The 14,843-nt window shown below is 55.6% G+C and overlaps 1 protein-coding gene across 7 annotated transcripts in view; it reads right to left on the bottom strand.

Moving 5' to 3' along the window:
• DENND2B (DENN domain containing 2B) overlaps positions 1-14,843 on the bottom strand; it is a 318,048-nt gene that overhangs the window by 25,370 nt on the left and 277,835 nt on the right. For all 7 annotated transcript variants that reach the window (XM_038764635.1, XM_038764634.1, XM_038764636.1 and 4 more), the window contains 3 exons: positions 10,442-10,519; positions 8,845-8,985; positions 4,212-4,360 (listed from right to left, as the gene is read on the bottom strand). In XM_038764635.1, coding sequence (XP_038620563.1) covers positions 4,212-4,360; positions 8,845-8,985; positions 10,442-10,519 — 368 coding nt within the window. The remainder of the gene's footprint in view (positions 1-4,211; positions 4,361-8,844; positions 8,986-10,441; positions 10,520-14,843) is intronic.

The raw sequence follows: 14,843 nt of genomic DNA, 5'->3' as shown, positions 1-14,843 counted from the left end.
CGTCCCTCCCTCCATCCCCCCATCTTACCTCCTTCCCTTCCCCACAGCACCTGTATATATGTATATATGTTTGTACATACTTGTTACTCTATTTATTAATTTATTTATTTTGCTTGTACCTATCTATTCTATTTATTTTATTTTGTTAGCATGCTTGGTTTTGTCTCCCCCTTTTAGACTGTGAGCCCACTGTTGGGTACGGACTGTCTCTATATGTTGCCAACTTGTACTTCCCAAGCGCTTAGTACAGCGCTCTGCACACAGTAAGCGCTCAATAAATACGATTGATGATGATGATGAAGGAGGGTGGAAAACTCTCGTGTTCCCAGCGATCCCACTGGAGGATCGGAGGAGGAGAAAGAGGGCACCGAACCCGTAGAATTGCCCTCACTGGTCCTCTGGAGGCTCCGCGCTGCGCCCCGGCACCCGCCGTAGACCCATCACTACACTGTAAGCTCGTTGTGGACGGGGAATGACACTGGTTATTGTTGCATTGTACCTTCCCAAGTGCTTAGTACAGTCCTCTGCACACAGTAAGCGCTCAATAAATACGACTGAATGAGCGAATGAATGAGTGATCGAGTGTGGGGAGGAAGGCTCTCTATCCAGGCCGAGAAGCGGATTGCTCCTACAGCGAGATCATCATCATCATCAATTGTATTTATTGAGCGCTTACTGTGTGCAGAGCACTGTACTAAGCGCTTGGGAAGTACAAGTTGGTAACATATAGAGACGGTCCCTACCCAGCACTGAGGGACGGGGCGGAGGGGTGGCAAACCCGGGCCAGGTTTTACCAGGCCAGTTTTGCCTTTACCTGGGCTTAGGACAAACCACAGGCACGATGACAGTTTAGTGCTTAGTACAGTGCTTTACACCCAGTAAGTGCTTAATAATAATAATAATAATAATAATAATAATAATAATAATAATAATAATAATAATAATGATGGTCTTTGTTAAGCACTCACTATGTGCCAAGAACTGTTGCTAGCTCTGGGGTAGATACAAGGTCATCAGATTATCCCATGCGGGGCTCACAGCCTCAATCCCCATTTTCCAAATGAGGTAACTGAGGCACAGAGAAGTGAAGGGACTTGCCCAAAGTCACACAGCTGGTGGAGCCGGAATTCGAACCCACAGCCTCTGACTCCCAAGCCCGGGCTCTTTCCAATATGATTGAATGAAAGCAGCCCTAGAGTAGGCCGCCAGGGCCTGCAGTGGTCATGGGGTCCAGCCCCGGGTCTCCGGGCCTGGCAGATGGGACCTCTCATTCATTCTTTCAATCGTATTTGTTGAGCGCTTACTGTGTGCAGAGCACTGTACTAAGCGCTTGGGAAGTACAAGTTGGCAATGTATAGAGACGGTCCCTACCCAACAACGGGCTCACAATCTAGAGACTCTAGAGAGTCTAGGGAAGCAGCGTGGCACAGTGGAAAGAGCCCGGGCTCGGGAGTCAGAGGTCATGGGTTCTAATCCCAGTTCCGCCGCTTGGCAGCTGTGTGACTTTGGGCAAGTCACTTTACTTCTCTGTGCCTCGGTTACCTCATCTGTAAAATGGGGATTAAGGCTGTGATTCAGGCCAAGAAGCGCTGCTTCTCGGATTTGAAGCCTGGCCCACTTGGGACAAGCTCATCGCCTTGTATCCTCCCCAGCGCTTAGAACGGTGCTTTGCACATAGTAAGCGCTTAACAAATACCATTAATAATAATAATAATAATAATAGAGACTCTCCTCTCCTTAAAGCTCTCGGGGAAAGGACTTGGAGGGTGTTATGAGAACGGTACTCAGCCCAGCTGCCTAGGAGTTTTCTGGGATTCCTCCCAATTTCCCTTTGTGGCCTGGGGCCACGAGGCTCCGGGAGCCACAGCGGTCCTGGGGTCCCGGCCACGGTGCTCCCTGGCTGACCGAGTCGGGAGGCAGGTGACTCCTCCCCGCAGTGCACCCGGGGCCCGGGAAGAGAGGGTGGTCTCTACCGCTGCGTGGCTCAGTAGCTTTGGAGTCAGAGGTCATGGGTTCGAATCCCGGCTCTGCCACATATCTGCTGTGTGACCATAGGCAAGTCACTTCTCTGAGCCTCAGTGACCTCATCATCATCATCATCATCAATCGTATTCATTGAGCGCTTACTATGTGCAGAGCACTGTACTAAGCGCTTGGGAAGTACAAATTGGCAACATATAGAGACAGTCCCTGCCCAACAGTGGGCTCACCTCATCTGTAAAATGGGGATTAAACCTGTGAGCCCCACGTGGGACAACTTGATCACCTTGTACCCCCCCCGCCCAGCACTTAGAACAGTGCTTTGCACATAGTAAGCACTTAAGAAATGCTTTCATTATTATTATTATCTAGGTGCCGGGGTTGGGGGCGTGGGTGGCCGGTCTTCTCGCCAGGGACTCCGGGCGGGTTACGGGCCGGATCGAGAGGAACCGTTGGATGGTGATGGGGGCCCGGGGCTCCCGGAATAGCCGCGACCGTGAGAAAGCACCGGCGGGGTGGGAATGTGCTCAATCCCGCATCCCAGCCCGGGGAACAATGGTGGCATTCAGTGGCCCAACATCTGATACAGAGATTAGCAGGGTAGGGGAGGGCCGGGCCGGGCCAGGCTGGGCCTCTGACCACCGGCGTGGGGAGCACAGGGCTTGCGGGGACCCCGAGGGGGTGCGAAAGCAGTCGGGCAGCATGGCAATCAATCAATCAACCAATCAATCGTATTTATTGAGCGCTTACTGCGTGCAGAGCACTGTACTAAGCGCTTGGGAAGTACAAGTTGGCAACGTATAGAGATGGTCCCAACCCAACTGGGGGCTCACAGTCTTAATCCCCATTTTAAAGATGACTTAACAGAGGCATAATAATGATGGCATTTGTTAAGCACTTACTATGTGTTCTAAGCCCTGTTCTGTGCACTAAGGCATAGAGAAGTGAAATGATTTGCCCAAGGTCACACAGCAGACAAGTGGGGGAGCCGGGATTAGAACCCAGCTCCTTCTGATTCCCAACCCTGGGCTCTATCCTCTAGGTCACGCTGCTTTGCAATCAACCAGTTGATTGAGAGCTTACTGCCTGCAGAGCACTGTCCTAAACACCTCATTCCTTCAATCGTATTTATTGAACGCTTACTATGTGCGAAGCACTGTACTAAGCGCTTGGGAGAGTACAGTAAGCACCCAGGGCCAGATCCAGGGGTGGCACTGGGGACAGGCCACCTGAAAACCATCATCAATCGTATTTATTGAGCGCTTACTATGTGCAGAGCACTGTACTAAGAGCTTGTGTACTAAGCGCTTGAACCAGACCATAGGCTGCCCTCACATCAGTGTCCAAGAGGTGGCTTGTGGCAGTTTCTCCATCCACTGCTTGGCCAGGGATCTCGCTTGTTTCTTTGAGTTACCCCCCAATTTTTTATGGTTTTTTTAAATGTTATATTTATATTTATGTTATAATATGTTGTATTTTTTGTTATTTATTAAGCGCTTAGAATACTGCTTGGCACGTAATAAGTGCTTAACGAATACCATAATCACTATTTTCTAGACGCCGTTCTAAGCGCTGGGCTAGATACAAGCTAATCAAACTCGACACAGTCCCTGTCCCTCATGGGGCTCACCGCCTTAACCCCCATTTACCAGACGAGGGAACTGAGGCCCGGAGAAGTGAAGTGACTCGCCCAGGGTCACACAGCAGACAAGCGGCAGAGCCGGGATTTGAACCCGTGACTTTCAGGCTCCCTCTCTCCACTAGGCCACGCTGCTTGGGTTGGCTCGGTGGAAAGAGCCCGGGCTTTGGAGTCAGACGTCATGGGTTCAAATCCCGGCTCCGCCAATTGTCAGCTGGGTGACGTTGGGCGAGTCACTTCACTTCTCCGGGCCTCAGTTGCCTCATCTGTAAAATGAGGATGAAGCCTGTGAGGCCCCCGTGGGACAACCTGATCACCTTGTGACCTCCCCAGCGCTTAGAACAGTGCTCTGCACATAGTAAGCGCTTAATAAATGCCATCATTATTATTATCCAGATTAGGTTCATGAGGGCCTCTCTCTGGAGCCCACTGTTGGGTAGGGACTGTCTCTATATGTTGCCAATGTGTGCTTCCCAAGCGCTTAGTACAGTGCTCTGCACATAGTAAACGCTCAATAAATATGATTGATGATGATGATGGAGCATCGCAGGGTGGGCCCAAGGTGGCCCCCCGCCCCGCCGCCGGGCCCTACCTGAGCTTGTCGGCGACGAAGATGACGCGCCGCTCCAGCAGCAGGGAGGCGAAGATGCGGATGAGCTGGCGCACACTGAGGCAGGTGAAGAGGCAGTCGAAGTCCACGTGCTCCAGGCGCGAATCCGTGGGCCGCCGGAGCTCCAGTACCTGCACGCCGACCACGCGTCAGCTCCCGCTCCCCTCCCCGCCATTCCCCGGCTTCCCACGGCCCGGCAGTTCACAGTCCCGACGGGACCGGTCCCGGAAAAGGCCCTACCGCTGCTCCGGCCCCCGTTCCTCCAGGATGGACGCACCTGGAGCGGCAGCCTGCAGAAGCAGCGTGGCTTAGTGGGAAAAGCAAGGCTTGGGCACAGCTTGTCAGCTGTGGGCAAGTCGCTCAACCTCTCTGTGCCTCACTTACCTCATCTGTAATAATAATCATAATGACGGCATTTGTTAAGCGCTTACTATGTGCAAGCACTGTTCTAAGCGCTGGGGAGCGTACAAGGTGATCAGGTTGTCCCACGTGGGGCTCACAGGTCTTCATCCCCATTTTACAGAAGAGGTCACCGAGGCCCGGAGAAGTGAAGTGACTTGCCCAAAGTCACACAGCTGACAAGCGGCGGAGCCGGGATTAAGACCCATGACCTCTGACTCCCAAGCCCGGGCTCTTTCCACTGAGCCATGCTGCTTTAAAATGGGGATTAAGACTGTGAGCCCCATGTGGGACAACCTGATTACCTTGCATCTACCCCAGTGCTTAGAATCAATCAATCAATCAATTTATTGAGCGCTTACTGTGTGCAGAGCACTGGACTAAGCGCTTGGGAAGTACAAGTTGGCAACATATAGAGACGGTCCCTACCCAACAGTGGGTTCACAATCTAGCCCCACGTGGGACAACCTGATCACCTTGCACCCCCCCCCCCCAGTGCTTAGAACAGTGCTTTGCACATAGTAAGCGCTTAACAAATGCCATCATTAGTATTAGAGAAGCAGCGTGGCTCAGTGGAAAGAGCCCGGGCTTTGGAGTCAGAGGTCATGGGTTCAAATCCCGGCTCTGCCAATTGTCAGCTGGGTGACTTTAGGCAGGTCACTTCACTTCTCTGGGCCTCAATTACCTCCTCTGTAAAACGGGGATTAAGACTGTGAGCCCCCAGGGGTCAACTTGATCACCTTGTAAGCTTCCCAGCGCTTAGAACAGTGCTTTGCACATAGTAAGTGTTTAATAAATGCCCACTGTTGGGTAGGGACTGTCTCTGTATGTTGCCAATTTGTACTTCCCAAGCGCTTAGTACAGTGCTCTGCACACAGTAAGTGCTCAATAAATACGATTGATGATGATGATAAATGCCATTATTATTATTATAGAGCAGTACTTGTCACCTAGTAAGCACTTAACAAATACCATCATTAGTCTTCTTCTTCTTCTTCTTCTTCCCCTGACCCAGGCCCCTTAGAGAAGCCCCCGACTCCCGGGTCAGAGGGTCAGTACCACTTCAGGCCTCTCAGCAAGAAGGCGAGAGGAGGAGAGGCCCCTCCAGCAGCCCCCATCTGCCGCTTCCCGTTGTCCCCTCCTCCCTCCCCAAGCCGGCTCCAGGTGCGTCCAGGGTCTCGGGAAGCGAACGCCTGCCAGGAAAGCTGCCTTTCCTTCCCCACAGCTCCCTCCAGTTCAGCCCCTGGCCACGGCTGACAGGGGAGAGGAGAACGGAGAAGGTGGAGAGGAGGCCCAGGAAAAGGAAGACAGGGGAGTGCAGGGCTGAGGGAGAAGCAGCAGCAGCAGCCAAGCAGCTGGAATTTCCTTAGGGAGAGGAAAGGCAGTCGGTGGCGGGGAGGGGGGCATCAGGAGGGTCTGGGCCTCTCTTCCCTGGCGGACTGGCAGCGCAGTGTGCCTGGCTCTCGGGTGATGACAGCATAGAAAGGCTCCAGATGGCATATTCCCAGCGGCTGCTTCAGGCCGCCAGTTCCAACCTCCAGCTCCAGACGAGATTTTGTCCCCAGATCCTACTGTGTCTTGCTAGCGGGAGCCTCTGGAGATCATCTCTCCCCAGCCTACCTCCTTCCCTTATCCCCCCTGCCTTAATCAATCAATCAATCGTATTTATTGAGCGCTTGCTGTGCGCCGAGCACTGTACTAAGCGCTTGGGAAGTACAAGCTGGCAACATATAGAGACAGTCCCTACCCAACAGTGGGCTCACTTGCCTTACCTCCTTCCCTTCCCCACAGCACCTGTATATATGTATATATGTTTGTACGTATTTATTACTCTATTTATTTTACTTGTACATATTTATTCTATTTATTTTATTCTGTTAATATGTTTGGTTTTGTTGTCTGTCTCCGCCTTCTAGACTGTGAGCCCACTGTTGGGTAGGGACCATCTCTATATGTTGCCAACTTGGACTTCCCAAGCCCTTTGTCCAGTGCTCTGCACACAGTAAGCGCTCAATAAATACAATTGACTGACTGATCTCTCTCCCTCCTCCCCCCTCCATTCCCCCCGCCTTACCTCCTTCCCTTCCCTACAGCACCTGTATATATGTATATATGTTTGTACATATTTATTACTCTATTTATTTATTTTACTTGTACATATCTATTCTATTTATTTTATTTTGTTAATATGTTTGGTTTTGTTGTCTGTCTCCCCCTTCTAGACTGTTAGCCCACTGTTGGGTAGGGACCGTCTCTATATGTTGCCAACTTGGACTTCCCAAGCGCTTAGTCCAGTGCTCTGCACACAGTAAGCACTCAATAAATACGACTGACTGACTGATCTCTCTCCCTCCTCCCCCCTCCATCCCCCCCCGCCTTACCTCCTTCCCTTCCTTACAGCACCTGTATATATATGTATATATGTTTGTACTTATTTATTACTCTATTTATTTTACTTGTACATATTTTATTCTGTTAATATGTTTTCTTTTGTTCTCTGTCTCCCCCTTCTAGACTGTGAGCCCACTGCTGAGTAGGGACCGTCTCCATATGTTGCCAACTTGCACTTCCCAAGCGCTTAGTCCAGTGCTCTGCACACAGTAAGCACTCAATAAATATGATTGAATGAATGAATGAATGAATCATCATTTCCAATCCTCTGCCTCTAGGGAGTCTAACTAGCTCAGATGGAGGGAGGGGATCTCTCACATCCTTAAAACTCTCCAGGAGACCACTACACAGCTTCCCTTCACCTCTCTCCATCTCCTATTGCGGTGTCACCCAACTCCCAGAAAGTTCTTACTTATGTCTAACTTCCAGGCCTCCCGCAATCTTGGCCCTCAGCAACCCGCCCTGCGGGTACAGGAAGGAGGCCAATGTTGGGGAGACCAGTCCCAGCGCTGGAGGGAGGGGGGCAAAATCACAGAGCGGGTTGAGAGGGGCTGCCCTCCCGCTCTTTCCCAGCATCTTCGGGCTCCGGCCCCGACCTCTGCTCTTTGAGCCGGAGTATTGTTGTGGGGCCGTGGCCCGGGGCAGCTGGGAAGGGCACGGTCTCGCTTGGTATTAGCCGCCTTGTGTTCTCAGAAATTTCTCACGAGATTTCTCCCTGAGGTCAGGGCCCCAACCCCCCCAGGGAGCCAACTCTTCGGCAGGCAGGCAGGCGTGGGGAGGTGGGGAGAGCCTGGAGAGGCGAGTCTCGGAGAGGCAAGCCTGGCTCTCGCTTAGCCGTGGGAGCGGAGGGGAGACTCGGCCCCAACAACCCAAAATCCAGAGAGCCTGAGTGCTGCCAAAAGGACCGAGGACTCTCCGCTCGGCCTTCCCCGAGGACCCGGGGAGCGAAGGAGAACAGCAGGGAATCCCTCCCACAGGGAGATGAAAGCCAGGAGTCAGTACGGAAGCCCCCGTGAGCCCCTCAGAGGCGAAATTCTGGGCAAGAGACCCACCCCACACCGCAGGAACTGCAGCCCCCCCGCCACCCCCACCCCTGCCAAGGAAAACTCTCGGGCCTTCTCTAGGACTGTTGCCAACCGTTGTGTCCCAGGGCCCAGTCCCACAGTGAGCCTCCAGGCAAACGGACATCTCCCAAATGCTCTAGAGTCATCCCCCAGAGCCTGGGCAGAGGAACAATTTTGGGTCAGGCCTGGCATGACCCGTTCAGCCTCATCCTCTCGGCATACGTCTCTAGACTCAGCTGAGAGGCTGAGCCCCCTGGGGTGAGGAGACTGAAACCCAGACCGGCACCTTCAGCTCACAGAGCCCCTAGGACCGGGCAAACTAGGTCAGAGGTCTCCTGCCACGCCACTAGGGAAACACCGGGAAGCGGTAGTCCTCGGCCTTCGGGGATACAGAAACACGGAAAGGCGGCTCGGGCTGGCTGGGAGCCAGGGAGGGAGGGAGGATGGGGAGAGGCAGAGTAGAGGCTGATGGCAGAATAGAGAGGGTTGGCACAAGATGGGGCGGGCTTCTGATGAGGACGCTATGGGTCCCTCCAAGCAGTCTGGGAAACAGGGGCAGAGTTCAGCCCCACAGAGAATATCTACATCGCTATCCCTCCCCATGCTCAGGCACACTCAGCCCGTGAGCTAACTGTCCGGCCGACAGAATCCCCACCCAATAAAACTGCCCACAGTGACTATCTACGCAAGGCCGTTTCCAACCATTCCTGATCTCCCCAGTCCCAGGAAGTCAGGGAAGGGGCCCGGGACTCATCCCCTACCTCATTCCCAGCACCCGGCAGGAATGTCTTGACTTTGATGGTCTTCCCCGGGGCGGGGAACGGGGACTCCATGAGGCTCCTCATGAACGGATATACCAAGGCTGCCGAAATCCCTCGCCGCCGCTCCACCTCATCGAGGATCTGTCCGCCACGGCCAGGTCGGGGAGAGACAACAGTAAGGGCGTGTTAGGGATCGGACACTTTGGCGGCCACGCCACGGTCCCAAGGGCCCAACTGGGAGCAGTGCCCCGAGGCTGCAGATCAGCCGGCTGAGAGGGGGTCCCCGGGCTTCTGCCCCTTCCCCGGCAGAGAGGCAGCTGGGGTGGCCATTCCCCTCCGGCTTGGCTTTGAACCAAATCAGGAGCTCCGTACAGCCAGGTGGGGCCCGTCCCAGGGTCAGGGTTAAAGCCTGGTTGAGTCCCCCAGTCTGTACTTCCCCAGAGGACGGGCCGCCGGACAGCCCTCTAAGCCTGGGTAGGCGATCAAGGATCTGCGAGACGCCCTCTCCCAGGTCGAGCCAAGCAAGCCCTCGCTTCCCGGGGCTTCCGCTCGCTTCTGTGTCCCCCTCACACTTAGATCTGCTGTCTTCATTCACCTCTTCCTCAGCCTCCCGGCACATACGTCCATAACCTCAGTTTATTTTTATTAATATTCACGTCCGTCTCCCCCTCTAGACTGTAAGCTCGCTGTGGGCAGGGAATGTGTCTACCGACTCCGTTATATCGTTAGGTTGTACTCGGCCAAGTAGTCAGTACAGTGCTCTGCACACAGCAAGTGCTCAATAAATGCTGTTGATTGACTGATTGATGACGTGGCTTTCCCCAAGGGTGAAGCGGGAGAAGGTGAAGAGGGCAGGGCAGCTGGAGTCCCAGAAATCTGCCTGCCTTTAGGGCCCCTCCCCACCCAATGTTTTCTGTGCCCTCCCTCGGCCCGCCCCAGTCCGGCCTGGGTGCTCTCTTCCTGCAACAGGCTGGAAATGGCAGGCGACCCGCTTGGAACAGATCCAACCCCGCATCGACTCCCCCTGCCCAGGGGAGAGAGAGACCGGAGCTGCCCCAGCTCTGGGAGCTTCTCTCCCTCAGGCTCCCCATCTCCTGGGCACGTTCTCCGAAGGCCATTCCTGCGCTGCCCCCCCCAAAATCCCAGTGTTCCTGTCCCCCACCCCGCCTCGCTCTCCTCCAGGGAGGCCGGCTGGCTGGCTCTAGGTCAGAACGACAAAGGTTGGAGTGCGCTCAGGCCCGGGATTATCCCGAACCGGAGTCTCTTCCCCAACTGGACCGTCCCAGGGGATGCTCTCCCCATCACAAGTGGGGTCAGAGGCCTGTGACAAAGCCCGGCATGGACAGGAACAGGAATGCCAGGAACGACCGTTCAGAAAACTCCGAGCGAGGGCCGCCTCTTGGGGAACAACGGCGGGGCGGGAGGGGAGGACTGAACAGGCAGCCGACTCAGACAGACACACAGATGGTTTCTGCATCGTCCTGGGCTGCAGACACGGGCCCCAGCGGCTCTCCGGCCCGCCCGGCAAGAGGGATGCCCTGGCCCCCGGCCCCCTGGGACTCCTCCCCTCCCGGTCCCAAGGTCAGGGTCTTCTTACCTTGGAGAACAGGCCAAAGCAGCCCAGCCGACTGATGACACAATACACCTCGGGGAGCCGGGGCCCCTTCCCGCTGGGCTGGGGAACAGAGAGATGGAGGGGGAGAGGTGCTGATTACTGTCGGGGCTCAGTCCGCCCAGTCCGGCCCAGGTGGGGGGCGGTGGAGGGTGGGCTCCCGTGTGGACTTGGCCTCTGTCCTGCTAAACATCCCCACCCCGACCCCCGCGCCCTCCCCAAACCGAAGCAGCTCAATCTTCTGAGCTCACTGGGACTCCGGCTCTGGGCTGGGGGCCAGGGGCCTGTAGGTGTGGGGGTGGTCCCCGCAGCTGCACAGCTTCCAGAGCAGAGGGGCCTCCCCCTGCGGGGTCACTGGGTAACCCTCCCCTCTGTCGCTTCTCTTCAAATCTCAGCCCACAGCACCTAGGGTCCCCCAGGGTCGGCCCTAGAAGCCACCCCTGGGGCCAAAGACAGGAGGGAGAGATGGGAGAAGCGGGGGCTGGGGGTGTCCTTTTTGGGCCCGGCTTGAAGTAGTGAGGCCCAGTGGTTACAGCCCAGGCCCGGGAGTCACAAGGACCTGAATTCTAATCCCAACTCCGCCACTTGTCTGCTGTGTGACCTTGAGCAAGTCGCTTCACTTCTCCGGGCCTCAGTTACCTCATCTGTCAAATGGGGGTTAAGATTGTGAGCCCCACGCGGGACAGGGACTGTGTCCCAGTCGCATTACCTTGTATCTACCTCAGCGCTTAGAACGGTGCCTGGCACAAAGTAAGCGCTTAACACAAACCATTTCAAAGAAAAAATAAGGAAGAAGGCGGCTGGTTGGGCAGCTCAGGAGAAAGAAAATATTTCACCCAACTCCATCCCTACCCTACTTCCCTACGATTGAATGAATTCAATTGATTCATTCAACTGTATTTATTGAGCGCTTACTGTGCGCAAAACACTGTACTAAAATCTGGGGAGAGCACAATATAACAACAAACAGACACATTCCTGACCACAACGAGCTCACCCGCTAGAGGGGGAGACAGACATCAATATAAATAAATAGATTAATAATAATAATAATAATGGTATTTGTTAAGCGCTTACTATGTGCCAAGCACTGTTCTAGGTGCTGGGGTAGATGCAAGGTCATCAGGTTGTCCCACGCAGGGCACACAGTCTTTAATCTCCATTTTACAGATGAAGTAACTGAGGCACAGAGAAGCTGAGTAACTTGCCCAAAGTCACACAGCAGACAAGTGGCGGAGCCAGGATCAGAACCCATGTCCTGTGACTCCCAAGCTGGTGCTCTCGCCACTAGGCCATGCTGCTTCTCATAAATAAATAAACAGATAAATAAATAATACGGGGAGGCGGGGCAAGATGGGAGCCCGGGTTTGCTAGGTCCCACTGGAGAGAGCCCGGGCCTGGAGTCGGAAGACCTGGACTTCAATTCCAGCTCTGCGACTGACCTGCTGTGTGACTCTGGGCCTCAGTTTCCTCGTGAGTTAAATGGGAATGAAATACCCGCTCTCACTCCCTCGTAGGCTGTGTCTTTCGCGGGTTGGGGACCGTCCCAGATCTGATCACCTCGGATCTGGGCCGAGCACGGTGTTTGGCACGCGAGTGCTTCATAACAGCGAGAGACGGACAAGGCGCGGGGCGGCGGGGAAGGGGAAGAGTCGACGGGAGGAGACTGAGAAGGGAGAAGAGGAAACGGGAGGCAGGAGGGAGAAAAGGCTCACAGCCTGAGTAGCGGGGCTTTCTCGAACCCTCTAGGGACGAAGGTCAGATAAAGGTCACCACCTGCGGAGAGCCGTGGAAAGAAGGCACTGTGGCCGGGGCAGCCAGGGTCAGACGGTCCCTGAGGAGCTGGGGAGGGCGAGAAGATGGGGGATCTGTTGTCCTCTCCCAAGCATTTAGTACACAGTAAGCGCTCAAGGAACACGGCTGACTGAGGGCAATGGAGTCCCTCCGTTGTCCCAAGGCTCAGCTTCCCCTTCCCTCTCCTGCTCGGCCCTGTCCAGGAGGCTCCGGGCAGCAGCCTCCCCCTCTAGACTGTAAGCTTGTTGTGGGCAGGGAACGTATCTGTTATATTGTTAGGCCCTGCTGAGAGCTCACCTCCTCCAGGAGGCCTTCCCAGACTGAGCCCCTTCCTTCCTCTCCCCCTCGTCCCCCTCTCCATCCCCCCATCTTACCTCCTTCCCTTCCCCACAGCACCTGTATATATGTATATATGGTTGTACATATTTATTACTCTATTTATTTTACTTGTACATATCTATCCTATTTATTTTATTTTGTTGGTATGTTTGGTTTTGTTCTCTGTCTCCCCCTTTTAGACTGTGAGCCCACTGTTGGGTAGGGACTGTCTCTATGTGTTGCCAATTTGTACCTCCCAAGCGCTTAGTAAAGTGCTCTGCACATAGTAAGCGCTCAATAAATACGATTGATGATGATGATGATGATGATATTGTTATACTGTACTCTCCCAAGCTCTGCACCCAGTAAGGGCTCGGTAAATACAACTGACTGACTCTCCCTCTCCAGAGCCCAACTCCAGGAACCAGGCCAGGGGTGAGGGGGAAGGCGGGTTGCCCTGTCCCCGCTACCTTTTCCGGCTGGGGGAAAACAGGGGGATTCGTCTCTGGGGAGCAACGAGGAAGGGGTTCTTGGGAGTTGGGAAAATGGGGGAGTTTCCCTCTCCCGTCTCTCCTGGCAGCTCCCATCCGCTCTGCCCCTTGGGTGCTCGGAAAGGGGGCAGACCAGGGGGCTCAGCAGGTGCAGACCGCCGCTCCGGGCGGCCCACGATGTCGCTGGCCCTTAAGCGAACGCAGATGGGCCTATTTCTGGATCCAAACCTGCCGGCCGCACGTCACCGCTCCGAAAAGAAGGCAGAATCCCTTTTTTTTGTCCATATTAGGCATGAAACGGACTCCCTTTCTAGCCCTCTCTTTCTTGCGCTCTTTCTCCTCAAAGCCCCGAGTGATTAAATCAAGTATGTGGGATTTTGGTTAAAATCATTGTGTCAAATCTGCTGGAATGCCGGGCCGGTGCCAGCGCCCCCCCAGGCCCGCTCCCAGCCCGGGGCCGTCTCTCCACACGCCAGTAAAAACACTGCATTCCTGGGTCATCCGGACGAACGGAGACAACAACCGCTGGGAAGCTCCGACGGGAAGACGGCCCCGGGAACCCCTCGCCCAGCTGTCACCAGCCGAGACTTGGGGCATGGGGCCCGGGGACCAGGCCGTCGTCCTCCCACAGTGCCCCCCAAGGCAGCGGGGGCCGCGCCCGGCTAGGCCGCCCCTTCCCATGTGCCCGCACACAAACCCCGCGGCGTCCCGAGGGCCGGAGCCAAGAGCCTCCTTGGCTGCAGAGACCCCAGGCAGCCCGGCTCTCAGAGTGGCATCGTGGAGTGGCATCACAGAGGGCATCTCCACGCTCTCCGCCCTGTGTCTGTAAATGACCCTGAGCCAAATCACGGCTCTAGTGTCCTGGCCGGGGGCCCTTCCGACTCCGAGTCTCGCAACCTCAACACGGTTCCTGGCATCGCCGGCAAAGGGCCCGCAACAGGGGCGGGGGTGCTGCCCGTGGGCTTTGCTTCCAATCAATCCCTAGCCCCTGATGATGCCAGCCCTAGCCTCGCGCGGCGCCGGCCCCGTCCCCCTGCAGCATCAGCCTTAGTCCCCCTGGCAGCAGCCCTCACTTCCCCATGCTTTTTGTGCAATCTCTCCCCAGCCCTTGGCGTGACAGTGGTGAGGGAGAGGGCGGTGGGAATGGAGGGGAAAGACCAGGGGTCACAGCTCGATGGTAACCTCCAGACAGATGGCATTATCAAGTCCCAGAAGGGTTGCCGCCAGCACCAGAGGGAAGAGAGAGTTGCCCCAAGCAAGTGGGCTCAACCCCTCTGCAGAAGCCTCCCAGGACCCTCTCCCTGAGAGCTCGCTCAGCTCCTGCCCCGGGGGCCCCAGTGAACCTGGCCAACCCAGGGGTCGGCGGCCTCTCTGCCATGGCCGGGGCCAGCTCCTGGGCCACGAGAGGCTCTGTTCCCGTGGCTATCCGGCCAACATACCCAGCCACCCCAGGGAGCATCGGGGAATGGAGCACATTACCCTTGGGCCAAACTGGGTGAGATAAACCCGATTAGCCGGGCTCCTGTGGCGGTTGCCCCCGCCGGCAGACCCGCGGCATCATTCTCTGCGGCCCAGACACGGACGGACGGACGGCTGACCGATCAGGGGCTGTGCGCCAGGCTGGCCCTTCCTCACTACGGGAACCTGAGCCCAGCTGAGACTCCACCACGCCCTCTGATCCACATAAACACATGGAGCAGCAGCTGCCCACTCCGGACAAGGACCAACTACGGCTCCCGTCCCACCTCCCCATCCCCCATCCCCTCCAGGGAGATGGGCCAGGC

This window comes from Tachyglossus aculeatus, chromosome 22 (assembly GCF_015852505.1).
Source record: "Tachyglossus aculeatus isolate mTacAcu1 chromosome 22, mTacAcu1.pri, whole genome shotgun sequence".
Classification (NCBI taxonomy): Eukaryota; Metazoa; Chordata; class Mammalia; order Monotremata; family Tachyglossidae; genus Tachyglossus; species Tachyglossus aculeatus.
This window is presented reverse-complemented; position numbering and strand designations above follow the sequence as displayed.